General features: G+C 42.0%; 1 protein-coding gene across 4 annotated transcripts in view; it reads left to right on the top strand.

Annotated features, from left to right (window-relative positions):
- MPPED2 (metallophosphoesterase domain containing 2) overlaps positions 1-27,844 on the top strand; it is a 289,676-nt gene that overhangs the window by 37,563 nt on the left and 224,269 nt on the right. For 2 of the 4 annotated variants that reach the window (XM_077288058.1, XM_077288059.1), the window contains exons 2-3: positions 8,325-8,395; positions 13,727-13,970. In XM_077288058.1, the coding sequence (XP_077144173.1) occupies positions 13,843-13,970 (128 nt within the window). In that variant the 5' untranslated portion in view covers positions 8,325-8,395; positions 13,727-13,842. The remainder of the gene's footprint in view (positions 1-8,324; positions 8,396-13,726; positions 13,971-27,844) is intronic. The other 2 variants (XM_077288056.1, XM_077288057.1) reach the window with 1 other exon arrangement.

The following is a 27,844-nucleotide window of genomic DNA, read 5'->3' as shown; positions in this document are numbered from 1 at the left end:
GAGGGGGGCACTGCTAGACCTAATATTAACCAACAGGCCAGACCGCATATCAAATATAAGGGTTGGGGGTCACTTGGGGAATAGTGATCACAAAATAATAAGTTTTCATGTAACCTTTAATAAGATGGGTAGTAGGGGGGTGACAAGGACACTAAACTTCAGGAGGGCAAATTTCCAACGGATGAGAGAGGATCTTGGTGCAATTAACTGGGACGATATCCTGAGACATAAAAGTACACAAAGAAAATGTGAGACATTTATTAGCATCCTGGATAGGACCTGTGCACAGTATATACCGTATGGGAATAAACATACTAGAAATAGGAGGAAACCAATATGGCTAAATAGAGCTGTAAGGGGCGCAATAAGGGACAAAAAGAAAGCATTTAGAGAATTAAAGGAAGTAGGTAGTGAGGAGGCATTAAATAAATACAGAAAATTAAATAAATTCTGTAAAAAGCAAATCAAGGCAGCAAAGATTGAGACAGAGAGACTCATTGCCAGAGAGAGTAAAAATAATCCCAAAATATTCTTTAACTATATAAATAGTAAGAAACTAAAAAATGACAGTGTTGGCCCCCTTAAAAATAATCTGGGGGAAATGGTGGATGAGGATGAGGAAAAAGCCAATATGCTAAATGACTTATTTTCATCAGTATTTACAAAAGAAAATCCCATGGCAGACAAAATGACTAGTGATAAAAATTCCCCATTAAATGTCACCTGCTTAACCCAGCAGGAAGTACAGCGGCGTCTAAAAATAACTAAAATTGACAAATCTCCGGGCCCGGATGGGATACACCCCCGAGTACTGCAGGAACTAAGTACAGTCATTGATAGACCATTATTTTTAATCTTTAAAGACTCCATAATAACAGGGTCTGTACCACAGGACTGGCGTATAGCAAATGTGGTGCCAATATTCAAAAAAGGGGCAAAAACTGAACTCGGTAATTATAGGCCAGTAAGCTTAACCTCTACTGTGGGTAAAATCCTGGAGGGCATTCTAAGGGATACTATACTGGAGTATCTGAAGAGGAATAACCTCATGACCCAGTATCAGCACGGGTTTACTAGGGACCGTTCATGTCAGACTAATTTGATCAGCTTCTATGAAGAGGTAGGTTCCGGACTGGACCAAGGGAACCCAGTGGACGTAGTGTATATGGACTTTTCCAAAGCTTTTGATACAGTGCCACACAAAAGGTTGTTACATAAAATGAGAGTAATGGGGATAGGGGAAAATATGTGTAAGTGGGTTGAGAGCTGGCTCAGGGATAGGAAACAAAGGGTGGTTATTAATGGAGCACACTCGGACTGGGTTGCGGTTAGCAGTGGGGTACCACAGGGGTCAGTATTGGGCCCTCTTCTTTTTAACATATTTATTAATGACCTTGTAGGGGGCATTCAGAGTAGAATTTCAATATTTGCAGATGACACTAAACTCTGCAGGGTAATCAATACAGGGGAGGACAATTTTATATTACAGGATGATTTATGTAAACTAGAAGCTTGGGCTGATAAATGGCAAATGAGCTTTAATGGGGATAAATGTAAGGTCATGCACTTGGGTAGAAGTAATAAGATGTATAACTATGTGCTTAATTCTAAAACTCTGGGCAAAACCGTCAATGAAAAAGACCTGGGTATATGGGTGGATGACAAACTCATATTCAGTGGCCAGTGTCAGGCAGCTGCTACAAAGGCAAATAAAATAATGGGATGTATTAAAAGAGGCATAGATGCTCATGAGGAGAACATAATTTTACCTCTATACAAGTCACTAGTTCGACCACACTTAGAATACTGTGCACAGTTCTGGTCTCTGGTGTATAAGAAAGACATAGCTGAACTGGAGCGGGTGCAGAGAAGAGCGACCAAGGTTATTAGAGGACTGGGGGGTCTGCAATACCAAGATAGGTTATTACACTTGGGGCTATTTAGTTTGGAAAAACGAAGACTAAGGGGTGATCTTATGTTAATGTATAAATATATGAGGGGACAGTACAAAGACCTTTCTGATGATCTTTTTAATCATAGACCTGAGACAGGGACAAGGGGGCATCCTCTACGTCTGGAGGAAAGAAGGTTTAAGCATAATAACAGACGCGGATTCTTTACTGTAAGAGCAGTGAGACTATGGAACTCTCTGCCGTATGATGTTGTAATGAGTGATTCATTAATTAAATTTAAGAGGGGACTGGATACCTTTCTGGAAAAGTATAATGTTACAGGGTATATACACTAGATTCCTTGATAAGGCGTTGATCCAGGGAACTAGTCTGATTGCCGTATGTGCAGTCGGGAAGGAATTGTTTTCCCCATGGTGGAGTTACTCTTTGCCACATGGGTTTTTTTTTGCCTTCCTCTGGATCAACATGTTAGGGCATGTTAGGTTAGGCTATGGGTTGAACTAGATGGACTTACAGTCTTCCTTCAACCTTAATAACTATGTAACTATGAGGTTGTGGGGTACAGAGTTAGGAGTCTCCACATAGGGCTCAGCTGGTACTATAGGTTTTATAAGGGTTTCAGGTCTGGAGAAGGTGCAGGCCACTCCAATTGAGGTACCCCGGTCTCCAGCAGCCTTTCACTAATGATACAACCTCGATGAACTGGAGTATTGTCGTTCATGAAGATGAAATTAGGCCAATGTTCATGCAGAGGCACAATATCTGGATTAATGTTATTCATGTAGTAGAGGCTTGTCACTGTACCATTTACAAAGTGTAGAGCCATTCTGTATGGACCTGACATACCTGCCCACACTGTAACACCACCACCGCCAAAGGATCGTCTGGTGACAACAGTGACTGATGCATAGCGCTCTCTTTGACATCTCCAACATCTTAAGGCGGCCATTATTTCTGCTCAGTGTGAATCAACTTTATTAGTGGACAGCACTGAGGCACACTGGTCCCTCGTCCAACATGGATGCTCACTGGCCCGTGCAAGATGATGGTGGTGTGGTCAGGTATCTTTGCAGGTCATCTAGCATGCAAATCACTGTGGTTTAAATGGTTTTGAATGGTCTGACATGACACTTGGGTGCCTCTCACCTCACTTAAATGTGCCAGGAGTTGTGTGCCATTCATCATCTGGTTCTGAAGGGCATTGTTCCCAATGAAGCGATCATCAGTGTGGGATGTGACTAAAGGATGTCCACTTCTCTGCCTTTCTGTGACTCTTCCAATCTCTCTGTATCTCTGTGGCAACCTGCTGATGACACTCTGAGCTCAGTGGCCACTTCTGTCTGAGAATATCTTGCTGAGGCCTCGCAATGGTGAGGTACTGTTCATGAATTCTTAGGTGTCGTATTGGTCTCATGATGTCAAAATGTGAACAGCATGATGTGTTTATTACCAATTCTAATGGAGCCCCAAAGCTTATTGGGTGATTCATGGATAAAACACCTGTTGTGAATTTTGCCATTAAGCTTCTTGTTAGAGAACAGCAAGTTGTGCAAAAAAGTGCTGAAATATTGAACAGCTGAAGTGCGTATTCAAAAGTTTAGAGACGGTCATATTAAGTTCTGCTAAAAAGGTTAGAGCGCATTTTAGGATTCTCCTGAAATTTCACCCGAAAGCCAAACATCCCTAACTAAGGGTTGAAGTTACTGGGAATTTCCTGCTCCGACTTAAAACTATATGCCGTAATAGGATTTCATTATGGACTTTAAAAAAAAAAAAAAAAAAAAAATGGCAGTAAAGGGTAATTTTGTTCTGCTCACTCAGGATCTGTACACGAGTTTTAATTACATTCAGCTTTTTAGCATAAAGCATTTATGTATGATTAATGCATAAATAAACATAGAACCATTAATGCAGAAATATCCAAGGGGTCCAGCCATCCTGTTTGCCCTTTTATGTAGGTTTTGTATGTGGAGGTTTTTTTTTTTAAATATATTTTTAGTTTTATTCCAGGCTAATCTAAGGGTAAATAAGTCATCATATGCCTAAATGATGATGTTGATGACATTTGGTCATATAAAATCATAGAATGACTTTGACATTCAGTTATTCTGTACTGGGAGCCAGATCATGGAAACCTGTGCAACTAGTAGCAAAAATACAACTACTTTGGACTTTTATCCATCATAGTAAAGTGTCCCGTAACATGTTTCTCAATAATAAAGAAGTCACTTTGCAGCAATCCCAACCATAGGTCTCTATATACGGTAATCTCAGCTGTTGCATTTAATTACCGTAGTATTCCTAGTTTATAGCAGATCTGTCACGTGAATTTACAATGCAAACTGCTTTCATCATTAACTAGATCTCTTAGACCTGATGAAGCTGGTGCATTCCGAGAAAGTCTACATCAAAATGACTATATAATCCAGAGATTAAAATGACCATTTTAGGAGTCCAGCTACACAGTGAAAGAGTTCATGAATCCAATATGATATACTTGGAAAACCCCTGTAATACACTTGATGACTTATTCCTAAGATAGACCATCAGCACCAGATCAGTCGATCTGACATTGACCTATCCTTTCACAATCCTCAGTACAAGCTGAAGCTTTGAAATGCTAGCATCTGCAGGAGGAGGGACACCAAGGAGCTTGTACAGTATATCAGGCTATTGTGGTGGAGACTGGGTTTAAAATGTAAAAACTGATTATACAGCCATTCTGACATTTGGGTTTCCAAAGCAAATACATCAGCTTCTTCAGGTTGAAGATGTCTATTTATTAATAAATATTGTTTGAAATGTGAAATCTGTTAACAGATATGCTAGAATATTGGGGTCAAAATGGATGGCATTTTCAGAATGTATTGCTGCTAGCAGAATTGTTCTTAGTATTTATATCAATTGCCTTCTGATGGCTTCATAGGGTTCCTAAAACATCTCTTTTTGACAAAATAACCTATAAACTCACACACAGGCATGGCTGTGGAGTCAGTCATGGAGTCAGTGTTCATTGTGGGAGTGTTGGTGTAAAATGGACCTACTCCAACTCCTAAAATCTATTTATATACGGTAATTACCTTGTAATGTTTTCATTTCCTGTTCTGTCCAGATGTCACTGTATCCTAGAATTCCAAGCGGAGGAAGTTCAACGGCTGCTTATTGGGACACCCAAGTGATGGGTGTCTCAATATGGAATCTGCTACTGGTACCGACCTATTGTCTGTTCTGTTCCTGATCTAAGGATCTGGGCTTTTAGTTGAGATGAATCTGTGCTGCACTTTATGCACATGCTCAGTAGTGACCAGTGCTGTTCGGTTGGGGGTCGTGGAGTCGGAGTTGGAGGTTTTGCTTACCAACTCCACAGTTCTGCGCAGGGGCAGAGATGGATGGTGAAGCCAATGGTGGTGCCATTTTGAAAAGCACACACATAAATATTACAGTTGTATTTTTTTTGTCTACTAAATCCTTAAAAATCACAAAAAATTTTTATGCTTTTTTAACAATCACCATAAATATGTGGTGCACTATATTATACAGGTTGCTATGATTACTTTCTAATTTGTGAGGTTTATTTTTAAGAAGTGTATTTTGGTTCTAGTAAATTTTCCAGAAAAAACGTATCACTTTTGCCTTACCTCTAATATACAGATGTACCGGTATACAGAGCTGTATCTCTGTGTGCCAGCCTGTAAAGAAGAACATTTACATTTTGATTTTTAGTAAGAAAAAAATTCTCCTAACTGTGAGACATGAACACTTACGAAAGCAGATGGAAGAAAATGTGATGTCTTTCATCTCTGGTGCTGGAAAACACTTCTACAACTTCCTTGAACAGCTAGGATCAACAACCATAAGATGGTCTTGATCATACAATATGAACCCATATTTGACCTGGAAATCAAGGTCACCAACCAGAAACTGACCTATTTGGGACATGCAATGAGGGCAAATTCATTAGACGCTACTCAGAATGATCGGTGGCGGTGGTTAAAAGAAATGGGAGACCAAAGGCCCATTGGTTGGATGAACAGCAAGCATCTGAAAGAAGCCTGGAAAACAAACATGGGAAGAACAGGCCTACAGAGAGAGTATCCTCCAAGGGTCGGACTGAGTGGATAGAATCAGAATTAGTAGTGAAGCCTGTGTCTCTCGGCTAAAGTTCTTGCATGCCATGCAAGAGGTTGGGAGGTTAAATCCTGTGACAAACCACATTTAATGAAAATCCAATAGTGAACTACTTTTAAAAGTGTGTATGGATCATAGCAAGGCACAGGGCCCTGCCCCAAGCATCCTCAGGCAGAGAAGGAAAATCTACGCTTGGAAAAAGTAGACCGGTCACAGTTGCATTAGAGATGCATGTAATGAAACTTGGTCCCTTTTCACCATGGGTGCCTATGAGCTGCACATGCAGTACGTCCGCCCCTGCCCCTATTTTTTGGCGCTTTCAAATACAAAAAGTGAAACTCTATTTGTTCTATTTATTTGCTTCAGTCTTCTTGGCCATTACACACAGATCTCCATGCTTCTTATATCTCAAGCTTCTTCTAAGATCAATATCTCATGCATACAAATTCTGTTTGATTTTTATCCTGATCTAAGTCTCCTATTAGACTTCTAGTGTGTAGAATACTGGCACTTATATAGAGAGAACACAGAAAGACATGTTTTTTTCATCAATAGATTTAGGTTTTATTTTTCTCTTTTATGGTTTCAAAATCATGATTTTTCTGTAAATTTAAAAGAATATTATCATAATTTTATGGATATGAAATTTCTTCAATTTGTGCATACACATATTTTGTGCCCTAGGTTCAGTATTATTGTCCATCTTAAATCATGAATATTCAGAATGAAACACGAATTTGCCTTTTTTTTTTCCAAAGAGAAATACCGTACATGTTTCTTTTCTATTACCCATGTTAATTTGTATTTTAATAGACACCTAGGTATTTGGTGATCAAATCCTTTGTTCTACTTTTAGACAACCATTGGTGTCCCAATTGGAGAACTTACGAAAACTGTAGTCTGAGCACTTATTCAACAGCTCAACCCCTCAATACATGCACATGCTTGGCTTTTTACATGTCTTGGCTTAAAAATATGTGAATGTGGCCGGAATGTTACCTTTTAAATATATAAAGACATTTCTTCTTTGAATAGCAGAAGCCTTTTTAGTGTCTTCTAATTGGAGCAAAAACAGGGATGTTTGGAAAAATTGATCAGTCCTTCTTTCACCTAACTAATGCCATCAGAGGAGACTTGGAAAGCTCCATGCACATCACGCTGGTGTGTGTGACCACACTAATGTATCATTGGAGGATTGGCGTAGCCAGCTATTACCATGTATTTCCGCTTCGTACATAAGCATATAACTTCCATAGAGGCAGGTCTGAATTTACACATTTCTTCTTATTAGGCCAAAGCACATAATTTTTCTCCCCCTCAAAAAATTGCTTAGAAATGCATTGATTCTAAAGTTGTCACTCCCGCTGAATATAACTTCACCATCAAATGTCTCATTAGATTGAAGTTACCTGAGAATCGAATACTTTTCATCACGCTCATATACTTTCTTTTCAGAAATGTTCAGAGCTTTTTTTCTCATATAAATCAAACTGTTCTCTCAGTTCTTTCAAGAATTTACTAGTGACTTGGGTAACTTCCAGAACATCAGTTTACACATTTACCCATACTTGTTAACTTTGTGTCCTCCGTCCGAAATGCGCGTCGGGGTGTGCGCCACACCTGAACCACCTTCCACCCAGGTAATCTATCTTTCCTTCATTACATCCTAGGCCTTATAGAAAATTGTACCCTACCATTATTACTTCTCAGGTCTCACAAGAAGTGTGCTTCATCTCAATCACTTCCCTGGTCCCATAATATAGGTGCTCTATCCTGTTCAGTCAGTCCTCTAACCTCACTGCCTACAATTTGGGCTTAAGATGGTGGATCTTTCCACATAATTACCAGTTACTGTATTCTAGAAGCACCCATACCTTGACCTTCTCGTATTTATTTATCTTCTCTTTTGTTCCTCCCAGTCCTGAGCTCTTATTGTTTATGGGGCACATTATTTCCTGAATGTACTTGGATATAATTGTTGTGCAGATTGCAGCACACAATATATTGTGGGATATATTTAAATTGATATATAGCATCTATTGATTACCTGGGGGGTTTAGTTTTTACAGCAATTTTTTACTGTACATGATTATCATCTTTTCATTGTCCTGTATTCTCTTGATCACATGTTCGGCTTCTTTCTTTGGTTTCCATATTTTTCCGTATGGTCTACCATTCATCCACTCAGCAGATGTACCAGTATACCACTTATTCTATAGCTTACTGATTTGTATAGTGGGTTATATATTTATTGCTGCATCCTGTTTTCTATCTTTACTGCAGATCTATCTTTTCTGATTGACTGCTGTGTATAAGTACAAGGCCACCAGGAAATCAGTGCATGGAGACTCAAGGTAGTTTATTGACTAAACCAACGGTGAAAAATTGCTGATTGAAGAAAATATATTGACCCAAATTAACATCTATTCTAGAGGTCTAAAATCCTCCATGTACAGTCACTGAGAACATTTATTGTACAACATTTTTTCAATACATTTTCTAGAAAGTTTAACATTTTGATATTCATGGCTGCTTTAAATATTGCACATGATCTAATGAAACTTGCTCCATTTGTCTGATATGTTTTTTAAAGCGAGCTCGTCTGTCTTCATGACTTCTTCCTTTATAGATATTTTCCCATGTTGTCGTTTCGCCAATCAGAAGTGTGTTATGTCGAATAATTGACTTTATGAATGCCATCATTCTGATTATTACCCAGTTCACTGGCCGGCCGTGTGCACATGAATAAAAACATTTGACCTTTTGTGTGACTAGTAATTGGACTGATGGCTGTGACACTTCTCTTATGTCTCAGTATCTGTAATTAGGGCCGCCTGTGTTTAGGTGGAAGAGCATACAAATTGTGTCACTAGTGAATATCTGTACAGAGGTTTTATTCTTCTATATTTAGAGGCTGACTGAAGCTCACTTGTCCCTAGGGAAGATTTCTTTACACTATGACATCTTCATAAATCTGCTATTAATTGCTGTTAAGATGTGATCTGCCATATTTTTTTTTTTATTTAAAGTTTCTCATTTAAGATTAAAGGGTATTTCCATGATAACGTTAATTTATTCTTCTGGGGGAGTTAAAAATAACAAATGTGGTTATACATATCCACCACTGCTCCAGCTATGCCTCACCGCCTATGCCTCAGGTATTTGTTGACAAGCTGCAACAGTGACATTCAGTGATTGGATGCAGTGGTCACATGTAGTATAGTTGTAAAATCAGTATTACAGCCTATAAACCAAGACCAGCAACAAATAGGCATCACTGGAGCAGTGAACTGTCAGTATAGCCAATTTGTCACAGCAGCCAGAGCTGAAGTCCAATCGCTGATGTTAACCCTTAGATGCCGCTATCCATCCCTGACCGGCATTTAAATAGAACACTCACCGGTGATGCTCCCATCGTCCAGCCATGATGCAATCCTCAGTAACTGCCATCTTGGTACTCCTGTGAAGCCCAGCCCTGCAGTATATAATAAAAGGGATCAGACGATCACCGGTTTAAATTGCTTCAAGTGACTAAAAAAATAAAACATTTAAAAAGTTATTAAAAATAGAAAAAAAAAATTCAAATTTGAATCTCCGACTTTTTTTTCCATCAGATATATAAAGACAATTAAAATATAAATATATTTGGCATTTCAGTATCCATAAAGTCCAGTCTATCAAAATTGAATATTAATTGCCCTCTATGGCAAACGTCGTAAAGAGAAAATAAAATGAAACCCCAGAATTGAGGTTTTTCACTCCACACATGTTCACATGTTTTGAAAAAAAAAAAAAGTAATTTAGAATGTCGTATGTAATCCAGGATGGTATGAATGATAATGTTAGCTTGCTGCACATAGAAACAAGCCCTTGCAATGGAAAGGTAAAAACGTTACTCGTGAAAAACGTTCTATATCTGTTTTCTCATCAGTTCTTAAATTTGAATGACTGACTGTGTGATCGTGTTTTTTTTTTTTTTTTTTTTTTTTTTAATCTAGTAGCGCTTTGCAATTGATTTGCTGAAAATGAATTAAATGCAAAGAACTGAAGAAAAAAGTCTGTCTTCTGTCTTTCAACTGTTTTTGATGGATACCCATAGACTTTTATTATCGAGACTGGTCCGCAAAGTGATGAGGAGATTATGCTCCAGGTCTTGTGTATCTGACACATTGATCCATGCACACATCTATTATAAAAGTGGAACCATGAATCTCTATGGGTCCGTATGCTGAATGAGAAAAAGAAAACGGACAGGACAGAGGTATCTTTGATGTTTTCCCTGTCAGGCGGAAGAGGATCAGACATCTGATTTCAGTGTCTCATCTTTTGATTCCTCTGAGATAAACAGTTGGGGTGTCTGGTGGCTACATCTCATTTCCCCTATTGATATGGTTTTGGATCGTCTTGAAGGGGCTGTTGTGTGAGTGACCATTTTATAACAATCCTTATACACTGTAGGATTCTGATCATTCTATATAGGACTTTAGTGCATTTTAGATGTTTATCTAACTAATGATTGATATGATAATATGGGTTCCAGTCGTGGTTGAGTTATTTCTAAGTGCTGTCCTATTCAGTCACAGTACAATGAGTTTTTAGAAGTGCGCAGCTTAAAAATTAGAGACTACCATGTTGGTTTTTTTTTCTAGGTAGCTTCATCATGGTTTGCACTTTATCTCATGCTGGTTAAGGCGACTTTCACTCTAGCGTCGTATGACGCACGTTGCAATGCAACGTGACGACGTACCGACGCATACTGTGCCAAAAAAACACAACGGGGGCAGCAGATGCAGTTTTTCAACGCATCCGCTGCCCCATTGTGATGCCTGGGAGGCGGGGGCGGAGTTCCGGCCGCGCATGCGCGGTCGGAAAAGGTGGACACGACGCACCAAAAAAATGTTACATGTAAGTTTTTTTTGGTCCGACGCAACACGTCGCATCCGTCGCACGACGGATGCAACATGTGGCAATGTGTCATTAATGCAAGTCTATGGAGAAAAAACGCATCCTGCAAGCAATTTTGCAGGATGCGTTTTTTTTCCAAAACGACGCATTGCGACGTGCGTCGAACGACGCTAGTGTGAAAGCAGCCTAAGGTAAATGCGTTGCGACTCTTTACTCATGGGGCTGCTGAGCGCAGATGGAAAAGATCCCACTCCAACGAGCACTTCATTGCATTCAAATAGTCCCTCACTACTTTCAAGACCACACTCGCCACAGCTAAACAAACCTACTTCTCATCTCTCATATCCTCCCTGTCTGACAACCCTAAACAGTTATTCAACACCTTCAATTCTCTCCTCCATCCCCCAGCACCTCCTCCCTCCCCACTCATCTCAGCTGAAGACTTTACCTCATTTTTCAAGCAGAAGATTGAGAACATCAGAGACAGTTTTAGTGGACAACCCCCAGAGCCCTTCCTCCCAACTACCCAGCCCTCCACCTCCAAAACCAACTTCTCCACCATTACAGAAGATCGACTCTCCACTCTACTTTCAAGATCACATCCCACCACCTGTGCACTTGACCCGATCCCATCCCACTTCATCCCAAACCTCGCCACAGTATTCATCCCAACCCTAACCCATCTCTTCAACCTATCACTAACAACTGGTGTTTTCCCCTCAAGCTTTAAACATGCCTCAATCACACCTGTCCTCAAAAAGCCCTCTCTTGACCCATCCTCTGTATCTAGCTATTGCCCTATATCACTTATTCCCTATGCCTCAAAAATACTGGAACAACACGTGCATCTTGAACTGTCCTCCCATCTATCTTCCTGCTCCCTCTTCGACCACTTACAATCAGGCTTCCGGTCACACCACTCCACTGAAACTGCCTTAACTAAGGTCGCCAATGACCTATTAACCGCCAAGAGCAAGCGACACTACTCCTCCTGGACCTGTCCTCTGCCTTTGACACAGTGGACCATTTCCTGTTGCTGCGGACCCTCTCATCCCTTGGCATTACAGACTTGGCCCTATCCTGGATCTCGTCATACCTAACTGACCGGACATTCAGCACCTCCCACTCACACACCACCTCCTCACCTCGCCCCCTATCTGTCGGAGTCCCACAAGGTTCAGTTTTAGGGCCTCGCTGTCTTGGGGTAATCCTTGACACTGATCTCTCCTTCAAACCACATATCCAAGCCCTTTCCACTTCCTGCCGCCTTCAACTTAAAAATATTTCCCGGATCCATACATTCCAAACCAAGAATCTGCAAAAACCCTAGTCCATGCCCTCATCATCTCCCGCCTCGACTACTGTAACTTCCTACTCTGTGGCCTCCCCTCTAACACTCTCGCACCCCTCCAGTCTATTCTAAACTCTGCTGCTCGACTAATCCACCTGTCCCCCCCCCCCCCCCCTGCTATTCCCTGGCCTCTCTCCTCTGTCAATCCCTTCACTGGTTCCCCATTACCCAGAGACTCCAGTACAAAAGCCTACCCATGACATACAAAGCCATCCACAACCCGTCTCCTCCATACATCTGTGAGCTCGTCTCCCGGTACTTTCCTGCACGCAACCTCCGATCCTCACAAGATCTCCTTCTCTACTCCCCTCTTATCTCCTCTTCCCACAATCGCATACAAGATTTCTCTCGCACATCACCCCTACTCTGGAACTCTCTACCACAACATATCAGACTCTCGCCTACCATCGAAACCTTCAAAAAGAACCTCAAGACCCACCTCTTCCGACAAGCCTACAACCTGCAGTAACCACCGATCGACCAAACCGCTGCACGAACAGCTCTACCCTCACCTACTGTATCCTCACCCATCCCTTGTAGATTGTGAGCCTTCGCAGGCAGGGTCCTCTCTCCTCCTGTACCAGTTGTGACTTGTATTGTTCAAGATTATTGTACATCCCCCGTAATCCGAACCTCGCACCTCCGTCTACAAGACTTCTCTCGTGCTGCGCCAGCTCTCTGGAATGCACTTCCCCAGACGATCAGACTGATACCTAGCCCTGACCTATTCAAACGCGCTCTAAAAACCCATCTCTTCAAACAAGCCTACCACATCAACTACTCAGTAAACTAACTCTGCCCTGTTCCCTCCTTCCAAATATTATTCTAAATCTGCACCCTACTATTCATCTGTCTCCACACCCTCCATGCACATGATAACTGCACTTGATACTTGACTATTGCACATAAACACACGGGCTGATGACCGGATCATGCAGCTTTGTATGAAAATCCCTATTTATTATAATTGCCAGACCTGAAATAACAAGCACTTTTCACCTATTGTGTCCCCCCATTTCCTTGTAGATTGTAAGCTCGCAAGCAGGGACCTCACTCCTAATGTCACTGTTTAAATTGTCTTAACTTGTATTGAATTTGTCTGTATATGTCCCCGCTTAATTGTAAAGTGCTGCGGAATGTGTTGGCGCTATATAAATAAAGATTATTATTATTATTATTATTATTTTTATTATTACTTGTTTTTATTATGTATACACCTCCTCACATGTAAAGCGCCATGGAATAAATGGCACAATAATAATAATAATAATAATAGTGCCAACCCTGTAAATGTCTTCTGACAAGGTTATCGATATAAAAAGGTCTTTATTTTGGGTGATTGTTTGGTAGGTCAATGACTTCCAATGAAGCACATTATCAATGAATGTTAATTTAAGGTCAATGAATAATAATTTCTCGTCTGCTTCAGATTCCAGCTGTGTTGATGAACCTATCACTGGGGCTCGCAGTTGGTGGACACATGATGCCCGCGTCCCTCTGTTGTTCCTGCACGCTGTGATTTGCTCATGTCTATAAGAAGGAAGGATGGCTCATGGTATTCCCTCGCAAGGCAAAGTGACAGTAGCGGTGGACGAATATAGTTCCAATCCCACCCAGGCATTCACACACTATAACATCAACCAAAGCAGATTCCAACCTCCTCATGTCCACATGTAAGTACTGCCCTTTATTATTGCCTTCATGAACTCCATGCATAAATGCTTTAATGAATTGATCTGTTCTCAAAACCTATTCAACTGAATCTGCAAGTTTAGTTAATGGGGACGTATCACTCTGCAAGTGGACGACCTTGGAAATGCTCATGAGGCCACGATTAACAATTTATTGTACTTCCGTATGTAATACAAACGATCAAACAATCACAGGTTTATAGGTTTTTTTTTTTCCCGTGAGGGGACTAAAGTAAAAATTTTAAAGAAAGTTATTAACGATTTTTAAAAAATATTAAAATTGCCCTCTTTTTTTTTTTTTTCTTTTATTAAAAATCAAGAAAAGAATAATAATATTCTTATCGCCACTTCCATAAAAGTCCTGGCTATCAAAATATAAAAGTAATTAAACCATATGGGAAATGCCATAAATAGAAAATAAAATGAAACACCAGGATTGAGGTTTTTCAGTCACCACACCCTGGTAAATCCCCGGGAAATCTTGGGTCCCTGGTGTATCTAGCAGGGATCGCATTCTGATAACCTGCACATTTCTCCTGTGATTGGCAACAGCAGTCACATGCCCTGTGTTCAGACCTTTAAAGGGAACAAATCGCGTCTCGTGCTTGCACACTATGCTTTCCCCAACTGCGGCCAAAACCGAAAAGCAGAAGTGCGCACTTATGTTTTTCAACTTTTCCCGCAGTTGAGCAAAGCATACTGTGCAAACGCAAGACGTGATTTGTCTGCGCAGGCGCGAGATAGCTCAGTGTAATGAGTAGGATGCAGGAGGCATCATCCTCATTAACGACGTCAAGCAGAAGCTGGAGGGAGGGGTTTAGGGGACCAAAGCCATCCCCATTGGATCGGATGGACCAGATTAGCATACAGCATCGGAGAAATCAAAAAGGTTTTTGGGGCTGTACAGGGAGAATTTGGGGGCTATATAGGATTTAGGGAATGCAGCGCAGACGCCGAGAAAGAAGATCTTTTTAGCTGCTATGTGACAAAACTAAAATACAAAAAGCATGGAGTCAAAAGTCCACTAAAAATGACACAATTTTGTTAACGATATCAAAGACCGGCATACAAAAAGTATACACCTATATAGACAAGGTCAATAGACGGACTTGGATGTTAAAGGAACTGCTTATCCACTAATGAGTGTCATGGATGAGGAATTGAGCCAAGGGTAATGGTACAGGTAAGGTGCCAGTGCCTAAACATGCCATCACACCTTTGTTAGGTGCATCCTACCTCCTAACTAGGACTGCTGCTATAAATGTGAGAGTATCTCAGTAAATAAGTTTTATCTGCTCCAAAGTAAGTTGTTTTTTTTGTTTGTTTTTTTTTTTTACTTTTTATTGAAAGATTCCACAAAATAATATAACAAGCATATGACATTGCAGTGTAAAATCAGAGTAGTCCATCAAATCATCCACAATATCAATGATAAAATCATACTTTCAATGACAAAACAAACACAATAAGTAAAATAGAACATTAGACATAATGTATTCTCAGCAGCATTGCACCATCAACCAGGAGGTTCTTTATCAAGGTTCTGAGTATGTAACAGTTCAGGTTATAATAAACAAATATTCCTGAGTCCACATAGAGCATCACGTTCATGCACTGAAAAAGAGAAACCTCAGGGATTATATCTCCCGATTGAAGAAATCACAGCACTAGGGGCTATGTGTGTCAAGGGTGAGTCACACCACCTTTCCCAAATTCTATGAAATTTCTGGGGACAACCTCTGTTCCTGTATAATATGTTCTCATATGGAAATATATTGTTCACTAATTCTTTCCACTGATTGAATGAAGGAGACTTATCCCCCATCCACCTCAGCGCTATCGCTTTCCTAGCCATAAACAGAGCCTCTCTGAGAAATATTCTGTCATAATGAGTCCACATTTAATCATCCACAACACCCAACACACACCGCTCTGGACTACATTCAACAGGTATCCCAAGTATCCTTTCTAGTGTAAAAATCACATCCTTCCAATATCTTCTTATAATTCTACAATCCCAAATTAGATGCCAAAAATCCACTCTCTCCTCCCCACATCTATGACATTCATCATTTACTCTTCTACCGAATTTATGCAATCTTCTCGGGGTCAAATAGGATTGGTGGAACATATATAATTGAATTAATTTATTTGCAGCTGGAGACACCATCGTGTACGCCTCCAGTGCTTCATTCCAGGGGATTAGGTGCCTCCATTTATCCTCCACAGCCAATTGGGTAGAAGCAATTTTGGAATTTAACAAGAAGGTATACAGGAGGAAATCACACCTGTAGGTCCTTGGGTTGACAACATTCCTATTAGTGGATATCTAGATATTCGCATTCTAGGAAGTGGGAATTGGTACATTATGGCATGTCTCAGCTGCAGGTATCTGTAAAAATCCCTATGAGGGACTCATACTTTCCCGCCAAACCTGTATTACTAAACTATGTGCAAACAGCAGGCCCCGAGGTGGTCTGTATGAACCCTCCAATATTGCCCATGGTGTGTGCCCCCCAGAAAATGAATGAGACTCAATAACGCAGAGGCTCATTTATCATGGATTAACCAATATTTTAAGTATCGTAGTTGGCCAGCTAGATAATATAGAAAAAGGTCAGGCACCGTATATCCACCCTCTCGTTTGGGCCTTTGTAAGGAACCAATATTTACTTTAGGCCTAGATGAGCCCCATATAAAAGCTGCCATTAAGCTATGCATTTTCTTAAAGAAACCCATGGGGACTTTAATTGATGTATATTCCAACATATATAAACACTTTAAGAGGATTATCATTTTAATTAGTCCAATTCTGCCCTCTACAGATATGGTCTCGACTCCCCCTTTCTCAAACTTTTTTATTCATCATATCCTCGAGGGGGTATATATTGTCTCCAAGAAAATGCCCAAATACTTAAATTTTTTTACTACTTTTAGTTAAACCAAACAACACGGGTACTGTTATATTATCCACTATTAACATAACTACCGATTTTAATCAGTCGCTGTAGGAAGGGACTGGCCAATCTTTTCCAGGAAGAGCACCAGGTCATCAGCATATAATCCTACCTTATCCACCTAGAATTTGTCAATTCCCTCCACCAAATTATCTTGTCTAATTTTAAGTGCAATTGGTTCAATCGCCAGTGCAAAGAGCATTGGGGATAGTGGGCCGCCCTGTCTGGTCCCCCTGCTCAGATTGAAATATTCCGATAGCACCCCATTTACCAGTATATTAGCTCTCGGCATGCAAGAAAGAAATTCAATCCATTTGCAAAATTTAACAGAGAAACCAAATTTCAAGAGCACCTTTTGCAAAATTTGCCACTCTAATGAATCAAAGGCCTTTGCATACTATATGCAGAAGAGATGACATACAGGTGTATATACTATGTACAGGAGGAGATGACACACAGTGTGTGTGTAAAATATATATATATATAGAGAGAGAGAGAGATATGTATATCTATATCTCATACCAATAACTGCGCAGGCGCGGCGGGCACCATTTTCATATTGATTTTTTAAAAAAATATATATTATTTTTATTTATTTTTTACTCTTTTTATATAGCGCCATTAAGTCCGCAGTGCTTTACAGACATTATTATCACTGTCCCCAATGGGGCTCACAATCTAGATTCCCTATCAGTATGTCTTTGGTGTGTGGGAGGAAATCGGAGAAACCCGGAGGAAACCCACGCAAACACAGGCTGAACATACAAACTTGTTGCAGATGTTGTCCTTGATGAGATCTGGATAATCTGAAACATATTATTTATATACCGTACTTTTTACATATGCGATTATACTGCCTGCAAAAGGTTTTTTTTTCCAATGTATATATAATATTCATTATGTAAAATAGAGGGCAGGTCAGTGAGGGATTACTGACCTGTCAGAAGCCATAAGGATGATTATGTAAGCAGTGCACCACATAAAACCCTGTACAGGCCACACCGAAGCACGAGCATATCATTAATCTTTATTTCCAGTTTTGCGTTAAACAGCCACAGGTTACTGTGCACAATCCTGCTGACAGGGTCCCTTTAAACACATTCTAGTGAACTAAAGCACATACAGATATTATCTTTATATGTTATATGTAAAAGGGATGTCCGGCGCGCTGTTATGAGCATGATCCCAGCGTGCAGTAGAGATGATGTTTTTACACACATACATTTATAGGTTAGGGATAATACAGGCATCATTAACCCCTTTCTGACATTAGACGTACTATCTCGTCGAGGTGGGGTGGGCCCGTATGACCACCGACGGGATAGTACGTCTAATGCGATCAGCCGCGCTCACGGGGGGAGCGCGACCGATCACGGCCGGGTGTCAGCTGACTATTGCAGCTGCCATCCGGCACTATGTGCAAGGAGCGGTCACGGACCGCCCCCGACATATTAACCCCAGGCACACTTCGATCAAAGATGATCGCAGCGTTCCGGCGGCATAGGGAAGCATTGCGCAGGGAGGGGGCTCCCTGCGTGCTTCCCTGAGACCCTCGGAGCAAAGCAATGTGATCGCGTTGCTCCGAGGGTCTCCTACCTTCTCCTCCCTGCAGGACCCGGAAGGCCCCCCGTGGCCATTTTGGATCCGGGTCTGCCAAGTGCCTGCTCAGAGCAAGCGCCAGCAAGCCTCCTGCAGTGCTTTTCAGATCGCTGATATTACACAGTGCATTGCAAAGTGTCAGATCAGCAATCTGTCACCTTACTGTGGAGTGCCCCCCTGGGACAATGTAAAAAAGTAAAAAAAAAAAAAAAAAAAATATATATATATATATATATATATATATATATATATATATATATATATATATATATATATATATATATATATATATATATATATATATATATATTTACGTGTTAAAAAAAAAATAAATAAATTCCAAAATAGAGAAAAAAAAATATTGTTCCAATAAATATATTTCTTTATCTAAATAAAAAAAAAACAATAAAAGTACACATATTTAGTATCGCCGTGTCCATAACGACCCGACCTATAAAACTGTCCCACTAGTTAACCCCTTCAGTGAACACCGTAAAAAAAAAAAATAAAATAAAAAAAGGCAAAAAACGCTTTATTATCATACCGCCAACCAAAAAGTGGAATAACACGTGATCAAAAAGACGGATATAAATGACTCTGATACCGCTGAAAACTTAATCTTGTCCGGCAAAAAACGAGCTGCCATACAGCGTCATCAACAAAAAAATAAAAAAAGTTATAGTCCTCAGAATAAAGCGATGCAAAAATAATTATTTTTTATATAAAAGTTTTTATCGTATAAAAGCACCAAAACATAAAAAAATTACATAAATGAGGTATCGCTGTAATCATACTGACCCGAAGAATAAAACTGCTTTATCAATTTTACCAAACGTGGAACGGTATAAGCGCCCCCCCCAAACGAAATTCATAAATAGCAGTTTTTTGGTCATTCTGCCTCACAAAAATCGGAATAAAAAGCGATCAAAAAATGTCACGTGCCCGAAAATGATACCAATAAAAACGCAAGCTCGTCCCGCAAAAAACAAGACCTCACATGACTCAGTGGACCAAAATATGGAAAAATTATAGCTCTCAAAATGTGGAGACACAAATTAATTTTTTGCAATAAAAAGCGTCTTTTAGTGTGTGATGGCTGTCATAAAACTCCGCTAAAAACCCGCTATAAAAGTAAATCAAACCCCCCTTCATCACCCCCTTAGTTAGGGAAAAATAGTAAAATGTAAAAAAATGTATTTATTTCCATTTTCCCGTTTGAGTTGGAGGTAAAGGGGTTAAATAGGACATTTGGAGGGTGACAAAGCTCTCTGACTACTTCTACTGGTAAATCCTGATGTCTGGTTCCCTTTCAAAATGCCATTGGAGATCAAGTCTGTGCTATTTAACCTTTTTAAAGGGCACCTGTCACCACGTTTTTGGAAGATGGGATAAAAATAGCGTTAAATAGGGGCAGAGGTGGGCGTTACATTAGTGTGTTTGTTATGCGTTTATTACCCACCTAAGTTGCCGAAATACCTTTGCAAAGTCTCTGTTTTCGCCTGTCAATCAGGCTGGTCTGGTCAAAAGGGCGTGTTGTCTTCCCCCAGATTTTGCGTAGTTTTCCGTTGGTGGCGTAGTGGTGTGCGCATGCCCAAGGTCCCGAATCCTCTGCCAGGGGATTTAAAAGAGCGCGCTGTTCATTATTTCATTGGTGATCGGTGGGCGCGGCCATCTTCCTTTGGCCGCGCGTGCGCGGAAGCGGCGCTCTGCTGGCCGCGGCTTTAGGAAAATGGCCGCCGCGATATCCATCTGCGCACGCGCGGCATCCCGCGGCCATTTTCCTGAAGCCGCGGCCAGCAGAGCGCCGCTTCTGCGCACGCGCGGCCAAAGAAAGATGGCGGCGCCCACCGATCACCAATGAAATAACGAACAGCGCGCTCTTTTAAATCCCCTGGCAGAGGATTCGGGACCTTGGGCATGCGCACACCACTACGCCACCAACGGAAAACTACGCAAAATCTGGGGGAAGACAAGACGCCCTTTTGACCAGACCAGCCTGATTGCAAAGTCTCCGTTTTCGCCTGTCAAAGGTATTTCGGCAACTTAGGTGGGTAATAAACGCATAACAGACACACTAATGTAACGCCCACCTCTGACCCTATTTAACGCTATTTTTATCCCATCTTCCAAAAACGTGGTGACAGGTTCCCTTTAAAGAGCTTTTCAAAATAATAATCCATATTATCTGGTGTATAGCACTGATACAGGCAGGAGTAAATGAATTTTGCTGTGGACAGTGGTGGAAATATGCTAGGATTGAACCAGAGAGCTCATGATGAACAGGTACCTTCCCGATCAATGTGTAAAGTATTTGTTATAGACTGGCCTTCCATAGTCAGTCATTATTAACGTGAGCTTCAGTAGGATAACTGGTCACTGCCAGGAAGCCACATACAGGTCCTTCTCAAAAAATTAGCATATAGTGTTACATTTCATTATTTACCATAATGTAATGATTACAATTAAACTTTCATATACTATAGATTCATTATCCACCAACTGAAATTTGTCAGGTCTTTTATTGTTTTAATACTGATGATTTTGGCATACAACTCCTGATAACCCAAAAAACCTGTCTCAATAAATTAGCATATTTCACCCGACCAATCAAATAAAAGTGTTTTTTAATACCAAACAAAAAAACCATCAAATAATAATGTTCAGTTATGCACTCAATACTTGGTCGGGAATCCTTTGGCAGAAATGACTGCTTCAATGCGGCGTGGCATGGAGGCAATCAGCCTGTGACACTGCTGAGATGTTATGGAGGCCCAGGATGCTTCAATAGCGGCCTTAAGCTCATCCAGAGTGTTGGGTCTTGCGTCTCTCAACTTTCTCTTCACAATATCCCACAGATTCTCTATGGGGTTCAGGTCAGGAGAGTTGGCAGGCCAATTGAGCACAGTAATACCATGGTCAGTAAACCATTTACCAGTGGTTTTGGCACTGTGAGCAGGTGCCAGGTCGTGCTGAAAAATGAAATCTTCATCTCCATAAAGCATTTCAGCCGATGGAAGCATGAAGTGCTCCAAAATCTCCTGATGGCTAGCTGCATTGACCCTGCCCTTGATGAAACACCGTGGACCAACACCAGCAGCTGACATGGCACCCCACACCATCACTGACTGTGGGTACTTGACACTGGACTTCAGGCGTTTTGGCATTTCCTTCTCCCCAGTCTTCCTCCAGACTCTGGCACCTTGATTTCCGAATGACATGCAAAATTTGATTTCATCAGAAAAAAGTACTTGGGACCACTTAGCAACAGTCCAGTGCTGCTTCTCTGTAGCCCAGGTCAGGCGCTTCTGCCGCTGTTTATGGTTCAAAAGTGGCTTTACCTGGGGAATGTGGCACCTGTAGCCCATTTCCTCCACACCAGACTCAGTCCACTGCTTCCTCAGGTTCCCCAAGGTCTGGAATCGGTCCTTCTCCACAATCTTCCTCAGGGTCCGGTCACCTCTTCTCGTTGTACAGCGTTTTCTGCCACATTGTTTCCTTCCAACAGACTTACCATTGAGGTGCCTTGATACAGCACTCTGGGAACAGCCTATTTGTTGAGAAATTTCTTTCTGGGTCTTACCCTCTTGCTTGAGGGTGTCAATGATGGCCTTCTTGACATCTGTCAGGTCGCTAGTCTTACCCATGATGGGGGTTTTGAGTAATGAACCAGGCAGGGAGTTTTTAAAAGCCTCAGGTATCTTTTGCATGTGTTTAGAGTTAATAAGTTGATTCAGAAGATTAGGGTAATGGGTCATTTAGAGAACCTTTTCTTGATATGCTAATTTATTGAGACAGGTTTTTTGGGTTATCAGGAGTTGTATGCCAAAATCATCAGTATTAAAACAATAAAAGACCTGACAAATTTCAGTTGGTGGATAATGAATCTATAGTATATGAAAGTTTAATTGTAATCATTACATTATGTGTTGTGAATTTGCTTTTTGCTCCCTCTAGTGGTTACTAGTTTTTTGACTCTGGTTTTTCTGTCATTCCTTTTATCCGCACCTGGGTCGTTAGTTAGGGGTGTTGCTATATAAGCTCCCTGGACCTTCAGTTCAATGCCTGGCAACGTAGTTATCAGAGCTAGTCTGCTGTGCTCTTGTCTACTGATCCTGGTTCCAGTTATATCAGCTAAGTCTGCCTTTTGCTTTTTGCTATTTGTTTTGGTTTTGTATTTTTGTCCAGCTTGTTCCAAATCTATATCCTGACCTTTGCTGGAAGCTCTAGGGGGCTGGTGTTCTCCCCCCGGACCGTTAGACGGTTCGGGGGTTCTTGAATTTCCAGTGTGGATTTTGATAGGGTTTTTGTTGACCATATAAGTTACCTTTCTTTATTCTGCTATCAGTAAGCGGGCCTCTCTGTGCTAAACCTGGTTCATTTCTGTGTTTGTCATTTCCTCTTACCTCACCGTCATTATTTGTGGGGGGCTTCTATCCAGCTTTGGGGTCCCCTTCTCTGGAGGCATGAAAGGTCTTTGTTTTCCTCTACTAGGGGTAGCTAGATTCTCCGGCTGGTGCGTGTCATCTAGAATCAACGTAGGAATGATCCCCGGCTACTTCTAGTGTTGGCGTTAGGAGTAGATATATGGTCAACCCAGTTACCACTGCCCTATGAGCTGGATTTTTGTATTCTGCAGACTTCCACGTTCCTCTGAGACCCTCGCCATTGGGGTCATAACAGTTTGCCAGGCCAGTATTAAATGTTTAATGCATTGCAGAAGAGGGATTATAAGAAAGAAGATTCTGAGTTTTTTTTTTTTTTTTCTTCTTCCCCTTTACCTCAGAGTGGCTATGCTTGCTGCAGACATGAATGTCCAGACCTTGATTACAAGTGTGGACCAGCTGGCTACTCGTGTGCAGGGCATACAAGACTATGTTATCAGAAATCCTAGGTCAGAACCTAAAATACCGATTCCTGAACTGTTTTCCGGAGACAGGTTTAAGTTTAGGAATTTCGTGAATAATTGTAAATTGTTTTTGTCCCTGAGACCCTGTTCATCTGGAGATTCTGCTCAGCAAGTAAAAATTGTTATTTCGTTCTTACGGGGCGACCCTCAGGATTGGGCTTTTTCGCTGGCGCCAGGAGATCCGGCATTGGCTGATCTTGATGCGTTTTTTCTGGCGCTCGGTTTACTTTATGAGGAACCCAATCTTGAGATTCAGGCAGAAAAGGCCTTGCTGGCTATGTCTCAGGGGCAGGACGAGGCTGAAGTGTATTGCCAAAAATTTCGGAAATGGTCCGTGCTGACACATTGGAACGAGTGTGCACTGGCCGCTAATTTTAGAAATGGCCTTTCTGAAGCCATTAAGAATGTTATGGTGGGATTTCCCATTCCCACAGGTCTGAATGATACTATGGCACTGGCTATTCAAATTGACCGGCGGTTGCGGGAGCGCAAAACCGCAAATTCCCTCATGGTGTTGTCTGAACAGACACCTAATTCGGTGCAATGTGATAGAAAAACCGCAAATTCCCTCATGGTGTTGTCTGAACAGACATCTGATTTAATGCAATGTGATAGAATCCTGACTAGAAATGAGCGGAAAATTCATAGACGCCGGAATGGCTTGTGCTACTACTGTGGTGATTCTACACATGTTATCTCAGCATGCTCTAAACGTATAGCTAAGGTTGTTAGTCCTGTCACCGTTGGTAATTTGCAACCTAAATTTATTCTGTCTGTAACTTTGATTTGCTCACTGTCATCTTATCCTGTCATGGCGTTTGTAGATTCAGGTGCTGCCCTGAGTCTCATGGATCTCTCATTTGCTAAGCGCTGTGGTTTTACTCTTGAACCATTAGAAAATCCTATTCCTCTTAGGGGTATTGATGCTACACCATTGGCAGCAAATAAACCGCAGTATTGGACACAGGTTACCATGTGCATGACTCCTGAACACCGCGAGGTGATACGTTTCCTGGTTTTACATAAAATGCATGATTTGGTTGTTTTAGGGCTGCCATGGTTACAGACCCATAATCCAGTCCTGGACTGGAAGGCTATGTCAGTCTCAAGTTGGGGCTGTCGTGGTATTCATGGGGATTCCCTGCCTGTGTCTATTGCTTCTTCTACGCCTTCGGAAGTTCCGGAGTATTTGTCTGATTATCAGGATGTCTTCAGTGAGTCTGAGTCCAGTGCACTGCCTCCTCATAGGGACTGTGACTGTGCTATAGATTTGATCCCAGGCAGTAAATTTCCTAAGGGATGACTGTTTAATCTGTCGGTACCTGAACATACCGCTATGCGTTCATATATCAAGGAGTCTCTGGAGAAAGGACATATTCGTCCGTCTTCTTCCCCTCTTGGTGCGGGATTCTTTTTTGTGGCAAAAAAGGACGGATCTTTGAGACCTTGTATTGATTATCGGCTTTTAAATAAGATCACTGTCAAATTTCAGTATCCTTTACCGCTGTTGTCTGACTTGTTTGCCCGGATTAAGGGTGCCAAGTGGTTCACCAAGATAGACCTTCGTGGTGCGTACAACCTTGTGCGCATTAAGCAAGGTGATGAATGGAAAACCGCATTCAATACGCCCGAAGGTCATTTTGAGTACTTGGTGATGCCTTTTGGGCTCTCCAATGCGCCTTCAGTTTTTCAGTCCTTTATGCATGACATTTTCCGGAAGTATCTGGATAAATTTTTGATTGTTTATCTGGATGATATTTTGGTTTTTTCTGATAATTGGGATTCGCATGTGGAGCAGGTCAGGTTGGTCTTTAAAATTTTGCGTGAAAATTCTTTGTTTGTCAAGGGCTCAAAGTGTCTCTTTGGTGTACAGAAGGTTCCCTTTTTGGGGTTCATTTTTTCCCCTTCTGCTGTGGAGATGGACCCAGTCAAGGTCCGAGCTATTCTTGATTGGACTCAGCCCTCGTCAGTTAAGAGTCTTCAGAAGTTCTTGGGCTTCGCTAACTTCTACCGTCGTTTTATCGCTAATTTTTCTAGCATTGTGAAACCTTTGACGGATATGACCAAGAAGGGCTCCGATGTAGCTAACTGGGCTCCTGCTGCCGTGGAGGCTTTCCAGGAGTTGAAACGCCGGTTTACTTCGGCGCCTGTTTTGTGCCAGCCTGACGTCTCACTTCCCTTTCAGGTTGAGGTGGATGCTTCGGAGATTGGGGCAGGGGCCGTTTTGTCGCAGAGAGGCCCTGGTTGCTCTGTTATGAAGCCTTGTGCCTTTTTCTCTAGGAAGTTTTCGCCTGCCGAGCGAAATTATGATGTGGGCAATCGGGAGTTGTTGGCCATGAAATGGGCATTTGAGGAGTGGCGTCATTGGCTCGAGGGTGCTAAGCATCGTGTGGTGGTCTTGACTGATCACAAAAATCTGATGTATCTCGAGTCTGCTAAACGCCTTAATCCGAGACAGGCCCGCTGGTCATTGTTTTTCTCCCGCTTTGATTTTGTTGTCTCGTATTTACCAGGTTCAAAGAATGTGAAGGCCGATGCTCTTTCTAGGAGCTTTGTGCCTGATGCTCCTGGAGTCGCTGATCCTGTTGGTATTCTTAAAGATGGAGTTATCTTGTCAGCTATTTCTCCGGATCTGCGACGTGTGTTGCAGAGATTTCAGGCTGATAGGCCTGAGTCTTGTCCACCTGACAGACTGTTTGTCCCGGATAAGTGGACCAGCAGAGTCATTTCCGAGGTTCATTCCTCGGTGTTGGCAGGTCACCCGGGAATTTTTGGCACCAGAGATCTGGTGGCCAGGTCCTTTTGGTGGCCTTCCTTGTCAAGGGATGTGCGGTCATTTGTGCAGTCCTGTGGGACTTGTGCTCGAGCTAAGCCTTGCTGTTCTCGTGCCAGCGGTTTGCTCTTGCCCTTGCCTGTCCCGAAGAGACCTTGGACACATATCTCCATGGATTTCATTTCTGATCTTCCGCTATCTCAGGGCATGTCCGTTATCTGGGTGATATGTGATCGCTTCTCCAAGATGGTCCATTTGGTTCCTTTGCCTAAGCTGCCTTCCTCTTCCGATCTGGTTCCTGTGTTTTTCCAGAACGTGGTTCGTTTGCACGGCATCCCTGAGAATATTGTGTCAGACAGAGGATCCCAGTTCGTTTCCAGGTTCTGGCGATCCTTTTGTAGTAGGATGGGCATTGATTTGTCGTTTTCGTCTGCTTTCCATCCTCAGACTAATGGACAGACGGAGCGAACCAATCAGACTTTGGAGGCTTATTTGAGGTGTTTTGTCTCTGCTGATCAGGACGATTGGGTGACATTCTTGCCGTTGGCTGAGTTTGCCCTTAATAATCGGGCTAGTTCCGCCACCTTGGTTTCGCCTTTTTTCTGCAACTCTGGTTTCCATCCTCGCTTTTCTTCGGGTCATGTGGAGCCTTCTGACTGTCCTGGGGTGGATTCTGTGGTGGATAGGTTGCAGCAGATCTGGAATCATGTGGTGGACAACTTGAAGTTGTCACAGGAGAAGGCTCAGCGCTTTGCCAACCGCCGCCGCGGTGTGGGTCCCCGACTACGCGTTGGGGATTTGGTATGGCTTTCTTCCCGCTTTGTTCCTATGAAGGTCTCCTCTCCCAAATTTAAACCTCGTTTTATTGGGCCTTACAAGATATTGGAAATCCTTAATCCTGTATCTTTTCGTCTGGATCTTCCTGTGTCGTTTGCTATTCACAATGTATTTCATAGGTCCTTGTTGCGGCGGTACATTGTGCCTGTAGTTCCTTCTGCTGAGCCTCCTGCTCCGGTGTTGGTTGAGGGCGAGTTGGAGTACGTGGTGGAGAAGATCTTGGATTCTCGCCTCTCCAGGCGGAGGCTTCAGTACCTGGTCAAGTGGAAGGGCTATGGTCAGGAGGATAATTCCTGGGTGGTCGCCTCTGATGTTCATGCGGCCGATTTAGTTCGTGCCTTTCATGCCGCTCATCCTGATCGCCCTGGTGGTCGTGGTGAGGGTTCGGTGACCCCTCACTAAGGGGGGGGTACTGTTGTGAATTTGCTTTTTGCTCCCTCTAGTGGTTACTAGTTTTTTGACTCTGGTTTTTCTGTCATTCCTTTTATCCGCACCTGGGTCGTTAGTTAGGGGTGTTGCTATATAAGCTCCCTGGACCTTCAGTTCAATGCCTGGCAACGTAGTTATCAGAGCTAGTCTGCTGTGCTCTTGTCTACTGATCCTGGTTCCAGTTATATCAGCTAAGTCTGCCTTTTGCTTTTTGCTATTTGTTTTGGTTTTGTATTTTTGTCCAGCTTGTTCCAAATCTATATCCTGACCTTTGCTGGAAGCTCTAGGGGGCTGGTGTTCTCCCCCCGGACCGTTAGACGGTTCGGGGGTTCTTGAATTTCCAGTGTGGATTTTG

Source organism: Ranitomeya variabilis, chromosome 2, assembly GCF_051348905.1.
Source record: "Ranitomeya variabilis isolate aRanVar5 chromosome 2, aRanVar5.hap1, whole genome shotgun sequence".
NCBI classification, from domain to species: Eukaryota; Metazoa; Chordata; class Amphibia; order Anura; family Dendrobatidae; genus Ranitomeya; species Ranitomeya variabilis.
This window is presented reverse-complemented; position numbering and strand designations above follow the sequence as displayed.